At 39.1% G+C, this 15,752-nt stretch overlaps 1 protein-coding gene across 1 annotated transcript in view; it reads right to left on the bottom strand.

The window, feature by feature from the left end:
• The window catches only part of stk32a (serine/threonine kinase 32A), a 53,153-nt gene that overhangs the window by 30,733 nt on the left and 6,668 nt on the right, over window positions 1-15,752 (bottom strand). Inside the window, exons 3-5 of the mRNA XM_028032272.1 lie at window positions 13,718-13,773; window positions 10,459-10,610; window positions 2,358-2,531 (exon numbers count right to left, since the gene is read on the bottom strand). Coding sequence (XP_027888073.1) covers window positions 2,358-2,531; window positions 10,459-10,610; window positions 13,718-13,773 — 382 coding nt within the window. The remainder of the gene's footprint in view (window positions 1-2,357; window positions 2,532-10,458; window positions 10,611-13,717; window positions 13,774-15,752) is intronic.

Raw genomic sequence — 15,752 nt, 5'->3', positions numbered from 1 at the left:
GCTACAGATCCAGCAACCAGCCATGCATGGAGGGAACCACTTCCCTGGCAGAGGAGATGAATATCTTCTTTGCCCGCTTTGAGGCGACACCTACCACAGCTCCATCACAGCTGCCTGTCCACAGCAGCTCTGCTCTCACAGTAGAGGAGAGTGAGGTGAGGCAGGTGATGAGGAAGGTGAACCCAAGGAAGGCTGCGGGACCTGACGGTGTGTCAGGACGGGTGCTTAAAGACTGTGCAGACCAACTGGCTGGAATCTTCACAAAGATTTTTAACCAGTCCCTGTCTCAAGCCACTGTCTCTCCCTGCCTAAAGTCCTCTACCATTGTCCCCCTGCCGAAAAGAACCAACATCAACACCCTGAACGACTACCGTCCAGTGGCACTCACACCGATCATCATGAAGTGCTTCGAGAGACTGGTGCGGAGTCACATCCTCGCTGGCCTGCCTGCTGAGCTGGACCCTCTCCAATTTGCCTACAAAGCAAAGAGGTCCACAGAGGACGCTGTATCCACTGCACTTCATGCTGCCCTGACCCACTTAGAGAAGCAGGGGAGCTACGTCAGCATGCTCTTCATGGACTTCAGCTCAGCATTTAATACTATACTTCCCCAACGTCTGGTGTCCAAGCTAGCAAACCTTGGGCTCCCATCAGCCACCTGCAGCTGGATCCTGAACTTCCTAACAGGTCGCTCCCAGAGGGTCAGACTGGGCCCCCACACCTCCACTCCTCTGAGCCTGAACACCGGATTGCCACAGGGTTGTGTGCTCAGCCCACTTCTCTACACCCTCTACACTGATGACTGTGTCTCCAACCACCTCAGCAACAAGATCATAAAGTTTGCAGATGACACGACTGTTGTTGGTCTCATCTCAGGCGGGAAGGGGGAGCTGGAGTACAGGGATGAGGTGAAGCGGCTGTCAGAGTGGTGCAAAGTCAATAACCTGCTCCTCAACACCTCCAAAACAAAGGAGCTGGTGATCGACTTCAGGAAGAACAAAACGGACATCCAGCCTCTCACCATCAGTGGGACCTGTGTGGAGAGGGTCCCAGTGTTCAGGTTTCTGGGCATGGAGTTGGAGGACAAGCTAACCTGGAGCACCAACACCAAGGAGCTGTTGAAGAAGGCACAGCAGAGACTGTACTTTCTGAGAATACTCAAGAAGAACCGTCTCCCCTCAGACCTGCTGCAGGCCTTCTATCACTGCTCCATAGAGAGTGTGCTCACGTACGGTCTGTGTGTCTGGTACGGCATCAGCACATCCGTGAACAAGAAGGCGCTCCAGAGGGTTGTTAGGACAGCAGAGAGAACCATAGGCTGCCCCCTCCCCACTATGGAACAGATTTACACTTCCAGGCTCCACAAGAAAGTTTTGGACATTTTAAATGACTCTTCACACCCTGGCCATGGTCTCTTCCAGCTGCTGCCATCAGGCAAGAGATACAGAGCAATAAAAACCAGGACAAATTGCCTAAAAAACAGTTTTTACCCGATGGGAATCATGGCACTAAATTCAAAGGCATAAGAACTTCTGCTCTTGACACCACTTTGTTATAAATCTAAATTCTGTTGCGACACCTCCAGGCGCTGCAACCATCTTCTGATGTCTATTTATTTCTCATTTTGTACTATTTATTTCTTTATCTTTTTTATGTATGTATATTGTATATTATGTATACATACATAACCTGCATTTTAACTTGAGTCAAGCATATCTCAATCTCGTAATCTGTTGATGACAATGACAAATAAATAAATCTCATCTTAATCTTATCTTATGAAGGTCACGTTTCTGGAACTGGTTTCGATAATAGTAATGGTCATTTAAGTTTAAGTATTTGTCTTCAGCGCTAACATCATCCATTCATCTTGCTGACAATTTTTACTTAAAACTGGAGCTAAAGCAGTGGGAGAATCACTGGCTGTGGCAGCAAAGTGTTCATAAGATAAGAAAAAGGAGTGGTTGTGTTGAAAGGTTGTCAACATTGCACCATTGTTGTATTTTATATACCTCTGCAGTGACATCATATTGCAATGTTTTTGAAACACTTTAACAACCTAAGATAATAACATTTGGCAGGAACAGGCTTTACTTGGCTTTGCAAGTCCGTTACTTTGCCATGGCAGCAAATACTTTTGCCTAAAGAGCACTTAACATGCATCTTACAAATTAAAAGGAGCATAAACCTATCAGCATCTGCTGAACTAGTAGATTTCACAATAATAATGGTGTATGAATCAAGATAAAGTAAGTTTTGAGCTTGATGCTAAACCATCTGCACAGCGGCAGACAAGATTTATTAAAAAATCTGATGAGATCAGACATCCAATGAAAAATATCCTAAATCCATCTTACCTGTGTATGATGTGCTTGCTGCGAAGGTAACCCAAAGCCAAGGCCAGCTCACAGATGTACAGCTTCACTGTGCTTTCTGAAAAGTGGACGTTCTGCTGGAGGTGATACCGCAAGTCTCCCCCCAGGAGCAGGTCCACCACCATAAACATGTCCTCTTCATCCTGAAACGAATACCTGCGTTGGAACACAAGCATGGGTCAAGCATGACAAGATCGCATAGTGACAAGGTTATGAGCAAATAAGATGTCAAACTGATGCTAAAGGGGAAAATGGGAAAAAACACAGTAGATTAATGTACAGAAACAACATCCATACATCTCAGTAAATTAGAATATCCTGAAAATGTCACTTTTTCCAGTGACTTAATCCAAAAACTGAAACTTGTGTTTTATCTAGACTTATTACTCGTATACATAAAGGAAAACAAAAATTCAGAAAATGTAAATATTTCATAAGATGAAAAAAATAAATACATTTTATCACAGAAATTTTGTGTTATTTCCCACATAATCATGGGGAAGACTGCTGACACCAGCAGATAGTCACCGACACTCCCAACCAGAAGGGTAAGCCACAGCAGCTCATTGCTGGTGAAATGGGCTTTTCACAGAGTGCTGTATGGAAAGTTATGTGGAAGGAAAAAGTGTGATAGAAAAAGGTGCACAACAAGCAGGGAGTGGACTGAGGCTGACATCATTGCTTCAAAATCCACAAACAGGCACATCAGTGTTGGTATTTTGACCTGTTCAAGTATATTCACATTTTTCAGATGAATCTGTATTCTACATTTCATAACTGAATACATCCTTCCACTTTGCAGAAAGTTATCTTTAGTGTTTTATCTAGAAACACTAATCCTCTGTCTTCCAGAGGAAAACTAGTTTTCTGTCATCCCTGAGCTACTGAGTCAAATCAGCCAATAAAACCAGATATGAATGGTTTGACATAAACAGTTGAGTTTACCTATCCTATAACCTGTAAAACCACAAACCTCAGACTTCAGTGTTGACCATGGGAATAGCTCTAAGAGCTTTTGTAAGTACCATATAGATCCATATATATCAAGCACATCTCTGCCAACCTAATAGAAGACACGTGAGCTCTCTTTCTCTTCTCTAATCCTAATGGTTTAACCTTATTTGGAGGCCACCGTTTATCCTTAAAAATCTGCCGTTTTATGTCAGGATTAAAATGTTCCAATTTTATGGCAATTCACCATTTTCTTTCTAAATTGAAAGCACAATCATCTTTGTGTTTCTCGAGTTTTAAAAGTCAAACGAGGAAAGAGGGTGAAAAAAGCAAAAACAATCTCTTTTGTGATCACATCTGTGATCAAAAGATTATCTTTTATTCTGTTGAACGGCACAACGTCAGAGTTTTTTAATGCCAGTGTGTGAAATGTAATTGGTTAGAAAGATTTTGTGAATATTTCCATTCAGATAAACCACATTTTTTACAACCCCAATTCCAAAGACGTTTGGACGTTTTGAACAACTTTCCTCCAAACGTCAGTCAACAAGACTTCAGGAACTAGTTACCATGATGGCAAAAAACAAAAAAAATAGAAATTGAGAGTTTAAAAAAACAATTGTGTTTTGACAAAAAAAACAAAAACAAAAAAACACATTAAATGTACTGCATCCCCTTGCAGATCCATCAATATATCCACTGTATTGAGTCCACAGAGGTTAAGGTTGACAAAGAACCATCATCTTGGCTCAAACTCATGACTCTGTAACCAAGGATGAGTTTTTTGCCACGTTGGTAAACACCACCCCCTCTGGGAGATTTGCAAATAAAGTGTATGTGGTGCTTTTTCTGCACTGGATGGATGGATGGGAATTGATTGAGCTGACTCCAAACTGTCTGCTAAGGCTCAGATAATGCTGAGACCACGCAACGTTTGATTGCCGTTGGCCTCCGAATGTGGAAAGACTATCTGCGAGATGCCTTCTGAGAGGAAGCACACGCATTTAACAAAGAGCCTTCCGAACACACACACACACACACACACACCCCTGAAGCATTGTGTGTTTTCCCTCCAATTTGTGTTCATCATGATTCATTAATGCATCATGAGATTTTTAACTATTGTTCCTGCAGCTGTATTTACAACAGACACTATTTAAATACACTTTCTGAAAAAAAACTCACCTTTTTCCAGAGTCAACATTAAATCAGACATAACTTTTTACAGTTTTATGGATTTGATACAATTTCCTAATCTTAAATGTCACCTTTTAAGACTGTCATAATTAACCGCCTTGCTGTGTGTTGGTGATGGACCCAAATGCAGCAGGCCGAGACTTTAAGTTGATTTTGAAGATAAAAAATGTATTAATTACTAAAAATAAAAAAAACATAAACTTAAAAAACCATGGAGTACACAGGGAGCCAGAGTGAAACAAAAGTAACAGCAACAACAGGGAGGAAACGGGATAAGACAGGATTTAACAAGAGGAATCAGTGAGGAGTAACTGAGAAAGAGGTGCTTAAGTACTGGGAGGTCGAATGCTGACCTGGGTTGATGAGCTAATGGGCAGCAGGTGTGAGGCACTGATTTACAGACCAAATGTTTGTTTCAGTTCTTTATTTCAGTTGTATTTTGACATTTAGTTGAACATTTTTGCAGCCAGGGGGACTGGACATCCTTCCTCTACAGGAAGAAGGTGGGTAATAATGTCTAATCTGTTTACCCCTCTTCTGGGCATGTCTGGTGAAATTGCTCAGGGTATAAAAGCCAGATTCTTTGTGTAACGTTGGTGGTGCAAATGTGATCTGCAGTTCTTTAATAAATTCACCTCAACTGCATTTTGTTGTCATTCCTCCTTTTACATGCTGAGGCTCCACTGTTCAAAGTGACAAAAGTCTTTAACTGAAATGAACCAACCTTTTCACAAATATTCTAATTTATTAAATGAATCTTTTCAAGCTGAATCATCCAAAAAGATTTTTAATGGCTGGAAAGAAAAAGCATGCTCAACTACATACATAATATCTGCATTTAGAATTTTGGGAAAATCCACAATAAATTTCAACTTTGCACTCAATTACAGATTCTAAAACTAGTTAATTCTCTTAAACAGCATCAACAAATATCAGGGCAAATGTTCACTGCTTCTCAGCAACACTGTAATTGATCTGTGAGTCTGCCTGCATTGCATAATGTTTCACTGTTGCACTGTTTCATTGAGTGCAACAGTGTGAAAGAAAAAGCTTCAAACTGTAGACCAGGATATCATAAAAGCCTTTTGGTACACTAAAGCATGAACTCCTGTTTTACTCTGTCAATTAATCTTTTGATTAACTGCCTTAGCCTTTGATCCTCCCTCTTTCCCTCTTTCTCCTCTGTTTTTAGTGAGTCCCTTATTCTCTTTTTTTCTTCATCCTACCTCTGCATCTCACACACACACACACACACACCATACATGCCCACACGCGCATACACACTCAAGAGTAAATATCTCAAACCCAGCAGAGGTGGCTACGGCTGAGAAACAACCCAAGCGGCTGCTGTCACAAGTGTTTAAGAGACACAAACTGGACTTTAATTGCTCCTTTTCTTGGCTTCTTTCAGGAAAACAGCTATGTAGTTAACTGCAGTGCATCAGTTAACTACACAGGTTAAAATGTGATTGAAAATGTGATGCAAGTTTTTTTTTTCTTTTATAAATAGATGGTAGCTTAATCTTAGCATTTGCAACTAAGTGATTCTTTATTCACGATGTGACAGACTAGCGACCTGTCCAGGGTGACCCCGCCTCTCGCCTGAAACATTCGCTGGAGATAAGCACCAGCATCCCTCCTGACCCCACTAGGGACAAGAGTGTACAGAAAATGGATGGATGGATTGCCCAATATCTGAGTTATAGATCTGTTAAACTGTGTACTATTATTATTTTGATGCATTTTGTATTAAACTTTGTTTCCCTTAACTTTGGTTAAGATCTGTGTTTGGATCAATTGACTTTCTGAGATATGTATGAATTAATAAAATCACTGAATTAATAAAAACACATCCTGCTGAATAACTAAAACCATCACATCTCCTTCCTGCAGGGAGCCGTCGGTTATTACTTTCATCTTATCTTATGATATGTCATATGTCAAGATTGTATTTTGCAGCTATTACCGCCAAATAAAACTATAAATATCTCATTTGACAGCCAAGAGCAGCTGTTGCTTGATTCTTGAAACAACTTTTCAAGCAGAGAACAGAGAGCAGCAGCTATGCTTCAGATTAGCGCCTGTACATTATATTGAAGTGCTGCAGATGTTTCATTAGCCTTCCTGGCACTGAGCCTGGTCGCTTTATACTGTATGGGTTCGCTTGCATCCTTTCACAGCCTCTTCCTGGTCCCCTATGTGCCAATACACTCTTCAGCTAATATTTTTTCGCTGTCTCTGCTCTGCCACACATGCATTTCAATGTGACCTCTTGGTGGCCTTCAGGCACTCAGTCTTATGGGAACAAATCCTGCATGGAGCTTTTAGAGACAGCAATGCCCCTCGGCAACTCCAGTAATGGACATCTCAAGAAACCACAGGGGCTCAAGAGTTAATGGGAACATGTCCTTACAAAAGGCGTCACTGTCCGTGTTACCTCTGTCAGAGGTAACACTGCTATGAATAATTGGCTTAAAATGTTCTTCAGTTTGTGCATTTTTTGTTGCTCTTAAATGTTTCAGAACATCATTTCTTACCAGACGACTAAGAAATCAGCAGAAAATACATAATAGGGTTTTAATTTTTGGGCTGCACAGTGGCGCAGTTGGTAGCACTGTTGCCTTGCAGCAAGAAGGTCCTGGGTTCGATTCCCGGCCGGGGTCTTTCTGCATGGAGTTTGCATGTTCTCCCTGTGCATGCGTGGGTTCTCTCCGGGTACTCCGGCTTCCTCCCATAGTCCAAAAACATGACTGTCAGGTCAATTGGTTTCTCTAAATTCTCCCTAGGTGTGAGTGTGTGTGTGCATGGTTGTTTGTCCTGTGTGTCTCTGTGTTGCCCTGCGACAGACTGGCGACCTGTCCAGGGTGTACCCCGCCTCTCGCCCGGAACGTAGCTGGAGATGGGCACCAGCAACCCTCCCGACCCCATTAGGGACAAGGGTGAACAGAAAATGGATGGATGGATGGATGGATGGGTTTTAATTTAGAGTTTCATTTAATTAGAAAAGTTGTCTTTAACTGCCAGACCCTATGTTAAACCATAAAATAATGCATTTTCTGTGTTTAACTACATTCTATGGAAAGTACATTTTAATTTCACAAGCCACACCCACCAAGTAGGGTAAATAATCTCAAAAGCAATATATCATGACCCAATCAATAACGAAGAAATACAAGACCAGGTGAAAAACTACAATAAGTCATTGATGTCTAAGTGTGTCACAAATTCATTTCTAAGACTTTGGGACTCCTGTGAACAACAGTGAGAGTCATAATCTCCAAACAGAGCGAACATGGAAGACTGGAGAACCTTCCAGAAGTGGTTGGTCTACTAAACCTATTCCTAGAACACACTGGTGACTCAACCAGGAGGTGATCAAAAGAAGCAGAACATCTAAAGCACCATAATTCTCCACAGAAAATTCATCTATAGCCACAATAAACTCTTTTTCTTATTTTTTATGAATGACAGTTGCTGCCACCTGTTTCCATTAGATATTAGATTTAGAGATAAATCCTGAATAAATGAAATCATCAAAAGAAAACAATTTTGAATTACTTGAACTACTAAGTAGTTTGATGATCAGAAGCAAGTACATTGGACAAAAAAAGCAAAGACAGAAGAAGCCTGAATAAAAAATACTTTTTACAGCACTGTATGTTAATTACTGTAAATTACCTAATTTACCTTTATTATTATGCATAACCTTTAGCAGTATAACAATGTTTAGCTAGAAATTAGAATAATTAAATATAGTTTTACAATTATAGTCATTAGACATTAATACTACCCCCACAAGCACACAGTGACCACAGTGCCTGGCTGAGATGGATTCAGGCAGCAAACCCTGCATACTGTGATACGTTGGATCAATAGCGACAGCCCTCCAACCTTTCTCCCACCATTTCTCCTCACGCCTCCCCCTGACTGACAGCTCCCATCAGTCTGTGTCCAATGTTTCCTGAGCACAGGAATGGAGGTGAAGTCGTATGCAAAATCACATTCACCTATATATGTTACAAACAACCAAATTGGCCCAAGTATTGAAATACTAGCGAGTTTATTCTGTATTCTAAATCAATACATTTTTATGTTTCATTTCAGAAAGTAAGGCCTGATTTTACTCCAAGTTCAGTCACAATTTGGCAGTGAGAGAACTTGACTATGATATTTTTTTTGGCTAGACTGGATCTTGCATTTCACCAGGTCACCTTCACATCAGGCCAAAAACGCAACGAGCTGGCAAACTACTTTCAAGCTTTCGCCAAATTCTGCAGCACTAAAAGTAAAAGGAGGCATTATGTTTGCTGGCAGTACTTGTGACACTAAAGTCTGGAGTCAGGCTTATCTTTACTTATCCTATACAGTCAAAATCTGTACTGACTTCACAATACCTGTCTGCTTTACTAAACCTGTATGTCTTAATAAATAAGAGTTTCTTTATCTTTATCTGGTGATACAGCTGCGTGGTTTCATAGAACATGACTGAACAAGGTACAACTCAGAAAGCTGTCTTTTTCTCCACATATGAAGCACGGGCATGGTTATATAAAGACTGAACAAAATAATAAAAAAACTCCCTGAAGCAAGTGAAGTTTTTACTCTGCAATCTTTTTGTGATGATTTCAAGATTTTCTTTTTAACTAATTTCTTTTCAAAGTGCCATTCATTCTCCAGCATAGACATAAAATATTTTATGCAATAAAGTCCTAAGAACTTTGCTTACAATGAGTTTTTAAGAATAAATATTATTACTGCTTGCTTAAGCTGTCGGGACAGCATCCTGTGGATTTCTCTAAATATATTTGTTTATTTTAGGCTTTAATATACATGATAAATACTCCCAGCACATTTAATGCATCTGCTGTCTGTCCCAACTCTGCTCTGGATTTAGATAGCTGTAATAATAAATATGCTGCCACAAAGAAACTCTTCAAGTTCAGCAGCTGAGACAAATTTTCAGGTCGCAATATTTTCACTTTATGATGTAAACATGATCATCTGCAAGAAATACAGAAGGCACAGAGGTAGCAGTCATCCTCAAATAGATTAAGTCTACAAAGTCCATATTCTTACATACCTTCTTGTGAACCTTTGAAATAATTGTTTTTCTTCCTTTAGTGTCAAAGAAGCAATGATTCTAAATAAACAAAATGATCTTTCACTATAACTGGGTTCTAAACTGTTGTTCCAAGTGTTGAAATCCTTTGTAACCCTACATAGAATGGTCTGGTTCCTCTTAATTTTGGTTTTACTAAGTGTACTGTTGCTTTGAAAACTTTACCCAAAATATTAGGTCACACTTAGTGGCAACCAATAGGAGGACCAGTGACAACAAGAGAAGGGGAAAGAAAGTAGAACAGATGGTAAGAGAGACAAGAGGAAAAAGGAAAGTGTGAGAAGACAAGGCTAATGAGGGAGGACGCAGATGAGAGAAAAGAGGGACAGGCCAGAGGACAGTTTTCTGCATGTAATTGTCTCAACGCAGTGCATAGACTTTTAGGTGGTCTCTTCCTGTCTTTGACCTTGAGTGCTTACCACAGGACAATGGTACCTTATGTCAACTCAACGCAGTGAGAGAGGCAGAAAGAAAGAGGAGAGGGTGGGTGAGTGGGCACAGCGCTGACCCAAGCACATCTCTAGAGGAAATCACCCAACCCATGGGGGTTTACACTGCCAACAAAATTAACTTCCAGTCTTTTTTTTTGGCAAGCACAGCATGCAATCAAGCAAGCGCTGGTATTGTTTGTCTGGTGAGTCTGTGCACTGCGCTACTCTCTGTTTACGTCCTTGTTATGTTGAGGTTCCACCTTTCTCGTGATTATTTTTTACTCTTTACTTCTTATTTAAAAACACTGAAAACAAGTTGTAACAATTAGGATTTATGTCTTAATCTTTACCATAATTCATGTTTTAAAGATGAACCTGTGCTTACCAGAAGTTAACCAGGAAGGAATGCTCGAGGTTCTGCATGATCTGCAGCTCTTTCAGGACATTTCTCACTTCGTTGCGTTCCACACATTTCAGCTTGTTCATGTACTTCATGGCGTACATCTTCTTTGTGTCCTTCTTCTGCACTATGCAAACCTGTTGAGATCACATGATGGTAATGCATATTCTTATCAATGCTTCATTGCCCTGGTAAATGATTGAAAAATTTCATTAATATAATGTATAATGTGGAACTCATTCTGAAAGATAATGCATGCCAGTTTGACACAACATTAAAACATCTTCAAACAGCAGCCAATTAACAATTATCCAACAAAACTAGAGAGGTATTGAATTGGCAGTGAAAGAGAGAGCAAAAGAGAGCATGTTACAAAACCAGCGATAACAAACTCTCACCTCTTTATTACCTAATTGGCTTATAAATGCCAACATACTAATGAGATTCATGAATCTTCATTGAATGTGGCACAACAAACCCTCCAAAAATCATACCTGCAGAAATCCTCAGAACATTTGTCTTCCTTATGATTATGAATTTAAGACACTTCACATTATCTACAAGTTTGAGTTTTAGAAAAAACTTGGTGCATGGCAAGTACTAAAAATTGAGAAATGCAGTATCTCTGATATTTCAGATTTAAACCAAAAACACGTAAAACCCGGTGGAATCTTGGTTTCTGGTTACATGTCAAATGATAGAAACACATTTTAGACTTTGATAAGAATAATTGCATTTTTCAATGCTGTATTATGACCAATTTATTTGCAGTTGTTCTTGTTCATGCTGGAAGCATCAATAAGCCAATGATTGCTGCTATCTAAGCGAGTGATCTCTGCACCAGCTGGCACAATTAATCACCCAACGCCTGATCACTTCACTCTTCACATCCAACAGATTGTCTTTTCTGTTATTAGACTGCTTATCTGTTGTTGGACTTTGCACTGACGTTATGCGGATGTGTGGTGGGGGTGTGTGAGTGTGTGTGAGTGTGTGTGAGTGTGTGTGTTTGTATACAGTGTGTACTTAAAACAACATACTGGGTAGGAAGGGGACTCCCTTTGAACTATGTGGTTTCAAATGTTGTAGTCCAGCTGCTGTAAACTTAGATTTGTTTCTCTTGTGTCCCTGGTTCTTTTCAAACAAATTACAAGTTAAACTTAACTGGAATGTATATCATAATGTTGTAACTGGATACTGGATAACTGGATTTATTACTGTGTCTTAACTGGAACCCAGAAACGACAGCATATAAGGCCAGTATTGGATTCTCGGGATTGGCTGCCAGTTTCTTATCGGATTGATTTTAAAATTTTGTTATTAGTTTTTAGTTCCCGCCTACATCCAGAACCTTCTTCACAACCATTTCACTTCCAGAAAACTTCGATCCAATAATAAACCACTCTAAAGTGTTCCCAGAAGCAGAAGCAGAAGCAGAGGAGATGGGGCATTTGCTGTCACTGCTCCTAATTTGTGGAACAACTTATCCGTCAGATCTCCTGATAGCCTGGAAAACTTCAACTCACTCCTCAAAACTCATTTTTATTCTTTGACATTTACAGAAGGCCCAACGTTTATAATCTAGCTGCCCTGTTTGTTTAATTTATTGTGTTTTACTAGTATGTATTTTTACTGGGGGCTTTTACAGTTAATAGCTGTTTTTAAAGTGCTTTATAAATAAAATTGACATTGAGATTATGTGACAGTTTTATAACATTTATCATTGCTAACTGGGAACCAAATACATACACAATACACTCTGTGGATTTACAGCTCTACACACAGATGCAGTTTTTGTTATCCTCATCATCTTAGCCATCACAATGCCTGATTTCTATTAAACGTTTTATCCATGAAAGGATTCGGATAACCACTTAATGAACCATTTGCATAGAAATCACAATCTACATATCAGATTATTTGAGAAGGAAATGAAAATCAGATGAGAAAAGTGCTAAAATATTACTGTGTTGCACCTAACTAGACAAACAGAATGATGGAAAGCAAAGTGTACCGTTGTAAAGATTTACCAGCCTGTGTGAGATCAGAACAAATGACTGTTGCAGTAGAAAAATGGTGCCAGTGTTATCTACCAACAAGGCACCAGCAGCAATTTGTGATACCATAGAATGAAAACAAAACATGCCTGCAGGCACATTGTGTGTTTTACATGAAGCTAGTGTTTTAAGTTAATTATTCTAAAATCCTCCTGTTATGTTTCGGGTCATATTGACAAGTTTTAAACTTTACATTTTTAAAAAAATACTTGGAAGTATTTTTTTTTGCATGAAACTTTTTCTATTTGTCTTAATAGGTGCACTCTACATATAAATTGGACATTTATTCATTTTACACATTTGCAGCCTCCCCTGCATCTACTTTTTACATAGATACTGTTCCGGTCAATTTGACCCGGCAGTCAAGTTGAAGGGTAAAAAAGATTTTAAAAAGTCCAATTCTATATGTTTCCTTGCAGCTATGAACCATATTTCACTACACACACACACACACACACACACACACACACACACACACACACACACACACACACACACACACACACACACACACACACCACCACCACACACATCCTGTACATGCACACACGTACACACAAAAGCCCACTTTCTTACTATTCTCTTTACTTCACTAGGAAACTGCGAGAAGGCAGGTGTTCATACAACTTTTGACAGGAACCTTTTCTGTTCCTGTGGGCAAACTCCACCCACACTGAGTGACACTCAGCAGATGTGGAGGAAAACATAAATACTCTCTTTATGACTCATTTATCTTGATTTTAATCAGCGGGTCAATTTGACCCAGAACAGTATACGTGTCTCAAGTTCAATTATAAAAATCACTCCTTGAAAAAAAAAAATCAAAATGTAATATAATTTTTTTTTTTTTTACAAAAGAACAATTTCAAGGAAATTATTGTTTTTTGTGTCTAGGATTTTTTCAGTGGACATAAAAAATGTAAATTGTAAATGAGTAAATTGTCGTCATCGATCCTTTATTTGTGAGAAATAAAAAAACATCATTGCACAAATATTGATTGAAATGGTTAGTATTGGAATTAATAATCAGATATCAAAATGTTTTGGAGGAATATTTTGGTTTCTGACTCTACTGTATGATTAAACACTCCACGGGTCAAATTGACCCACGAACATTATTGCTGTACCTCAGAAATGAACATAACAGGAGGGCTAAGGTGGAAAAAAGCTAAATAACTTTAACTTACCTTTCCAAAACTCCCTTTTCCAATAGCCCTCAAGATTTGGAAATGGTCAAAATTGACTGCAGTAAAAAGAAAGAAAGAAAGGAATAAAATTATTATACATTGTTTAAGACTGAAAAATACATTTAGAAATTGTAACTGATGGTTCTGATTAATGGTAAATTACTGCATAGTCCTAGCAGATCATCTGAAATCTACTGTCATTAAACCCAGTTCAGTTCTACAAGGTCAGGGTTCCGACACATTTTTCAAGTCAAAGTTTCCAGACTCACATTTTCAGTTTTCTCAGTACATTTTATTTTACTTGATAAGAAGAAACATAAAAATGTGCAGTAAATCTAAGATTGATACATAGTTTTAAGTGGTTTGAATATGGAACAAGTATACAAAAACTAGACAGAAAGGAAATAATTTCATTAGAAAGGATTAAAGATTATGACCAGGTGAATGGACGGATGGACAGACAGACATAAACATAGCCAGAATGAGGCTATGCAGTGACTTCATAGTCAAATCTGCTGTACATCAGAGAGTGTGAGGATCAGGCCCAGCTAATATGATTAGTTCAGTCTAAACTGATTAGCAGGTGTCACTTAAATTTAAAATGACTCCCAGATGAGTTCCAGGGTCTCATGATTTCCTCAGCTGATTTAAACGAGAGAAAGGCTGTCAAAGTGCCAATTACACTATTGTGCAGATGTTGATTATTTCATGCTGTTACTCGAGTGTCCATCATTTACTTCAGCACATCAAGCCACTGTAAGTAAAATATAAACCTCCTCCCCGTCTTTTCCTTTGCTTCCTTGTGTGTCTTCCTGTAATCACGTTATCTCACATCTAATCCACAAACGCAGCTGTGTCTCTGAAATCATCAGGACAGGATCTCCCAGTAGCTAAGCAGTGAAATGGCTGTAATTACCAGAAGCCTCTATGGGTCTGTGTTGACTTTAGTCAGTGGCAACTCTAAATCTGCATGTTTGTGATATGTGTGTGTTATATGGCTGGTCCCATGTGGACTATATCTGGACAGGTTTCGTAAACACCCCGGCACAGATAGTGTGAAACGGGGAAGTGCCACTGATACGTGACTAACGGAGCATAACATCAGCTGTCACATCCAATTGATCTAGTGGCTGCAGGCTAAATGTAAGAGTGTGTGTCCCTGTGTATGCGCAGTGTAGTGTTTTAAATGTCCTGTGCATGAGTGTGTTTTTGGTAATTGTGAATGTATGTGCAGCATCATTTGAGTGTGTCATCCGATGAGAGCAAATAACGGGCAGCAGCTGTTCCATCCTCTGGGACAGCAGCAGAGGGGGAAAACCGTCTGTCCTTGTTGTCATGACAGCAAGACACAAACAGCCCCCATCCACTTCCAATAGCCGATAAAGTGGCTGATAGAGAGGAGTGAGACAGAGGGAAATGCTCTGGCTGTGTTCCCATGTGTGTGTTTGTTACACAGTGACTTGATAACAAAATGAACCAAAAGCTGCTAAAAGGAAAGCGATGGAAATGTCCCCTCAAATCTTTGAAATGGCTCTTAAGGGAAACCATGCAGCAGTCTTAGTGGACATCGTTTGTGCTGAAGATTATTTCGGTTCATGCCAGAATATCAGAGGTCTCTGACTAATCTGGAGATCTTTGGCTCCTTCAACTCAATACATGGGATAAAAGAAGATTGAAATTCTCAGAACAATCAGAATTTATCTCCTTTTTAATTATTTTTTTATAAGTTTGTTTTGTTTGTTACACAGCATAATTTCAGAGATAAATTTTGTTAACTACAATTATGTAGAATTTAGGATATTCATTAAATATTGAATCTTTATCAGGAATCATTCTCATATCAATCTGTAATCTTTTTTCTCATAACTAGAAAAAGATGATTTGCTTGCACTTAATTTACAAAAATTAGCATTTCCTAATCCTCAACCAGTTCCTGTTGAATATTTTTATATCCAAGACTCCAGTTTTGCTTTAGGTTTATTTTTTTTTTTTTTACAAATGGTCTTACATTTTTATAAACACCTTTTGATAGAGT

This window comes from Xiphophorus couchianus, chromosome 11 (genome assembly GCF_001444195.1).
Source record: "Xiphophorus couchianus chromosome 11, X_couchianus-1.0, whole genome shotgun sequence".
Classification (NCBI taxonomy): domain Eukaryota; kingdom Metazoa; phylum Chordata; class Actinopteri; order Cyprinodontiformes; family Poeciliidae; genus Xiphophorus; species Xiphophorus couchianus.
This window is presented reverse-complemented; position numbering and strand designations above follow the sequence as displayed.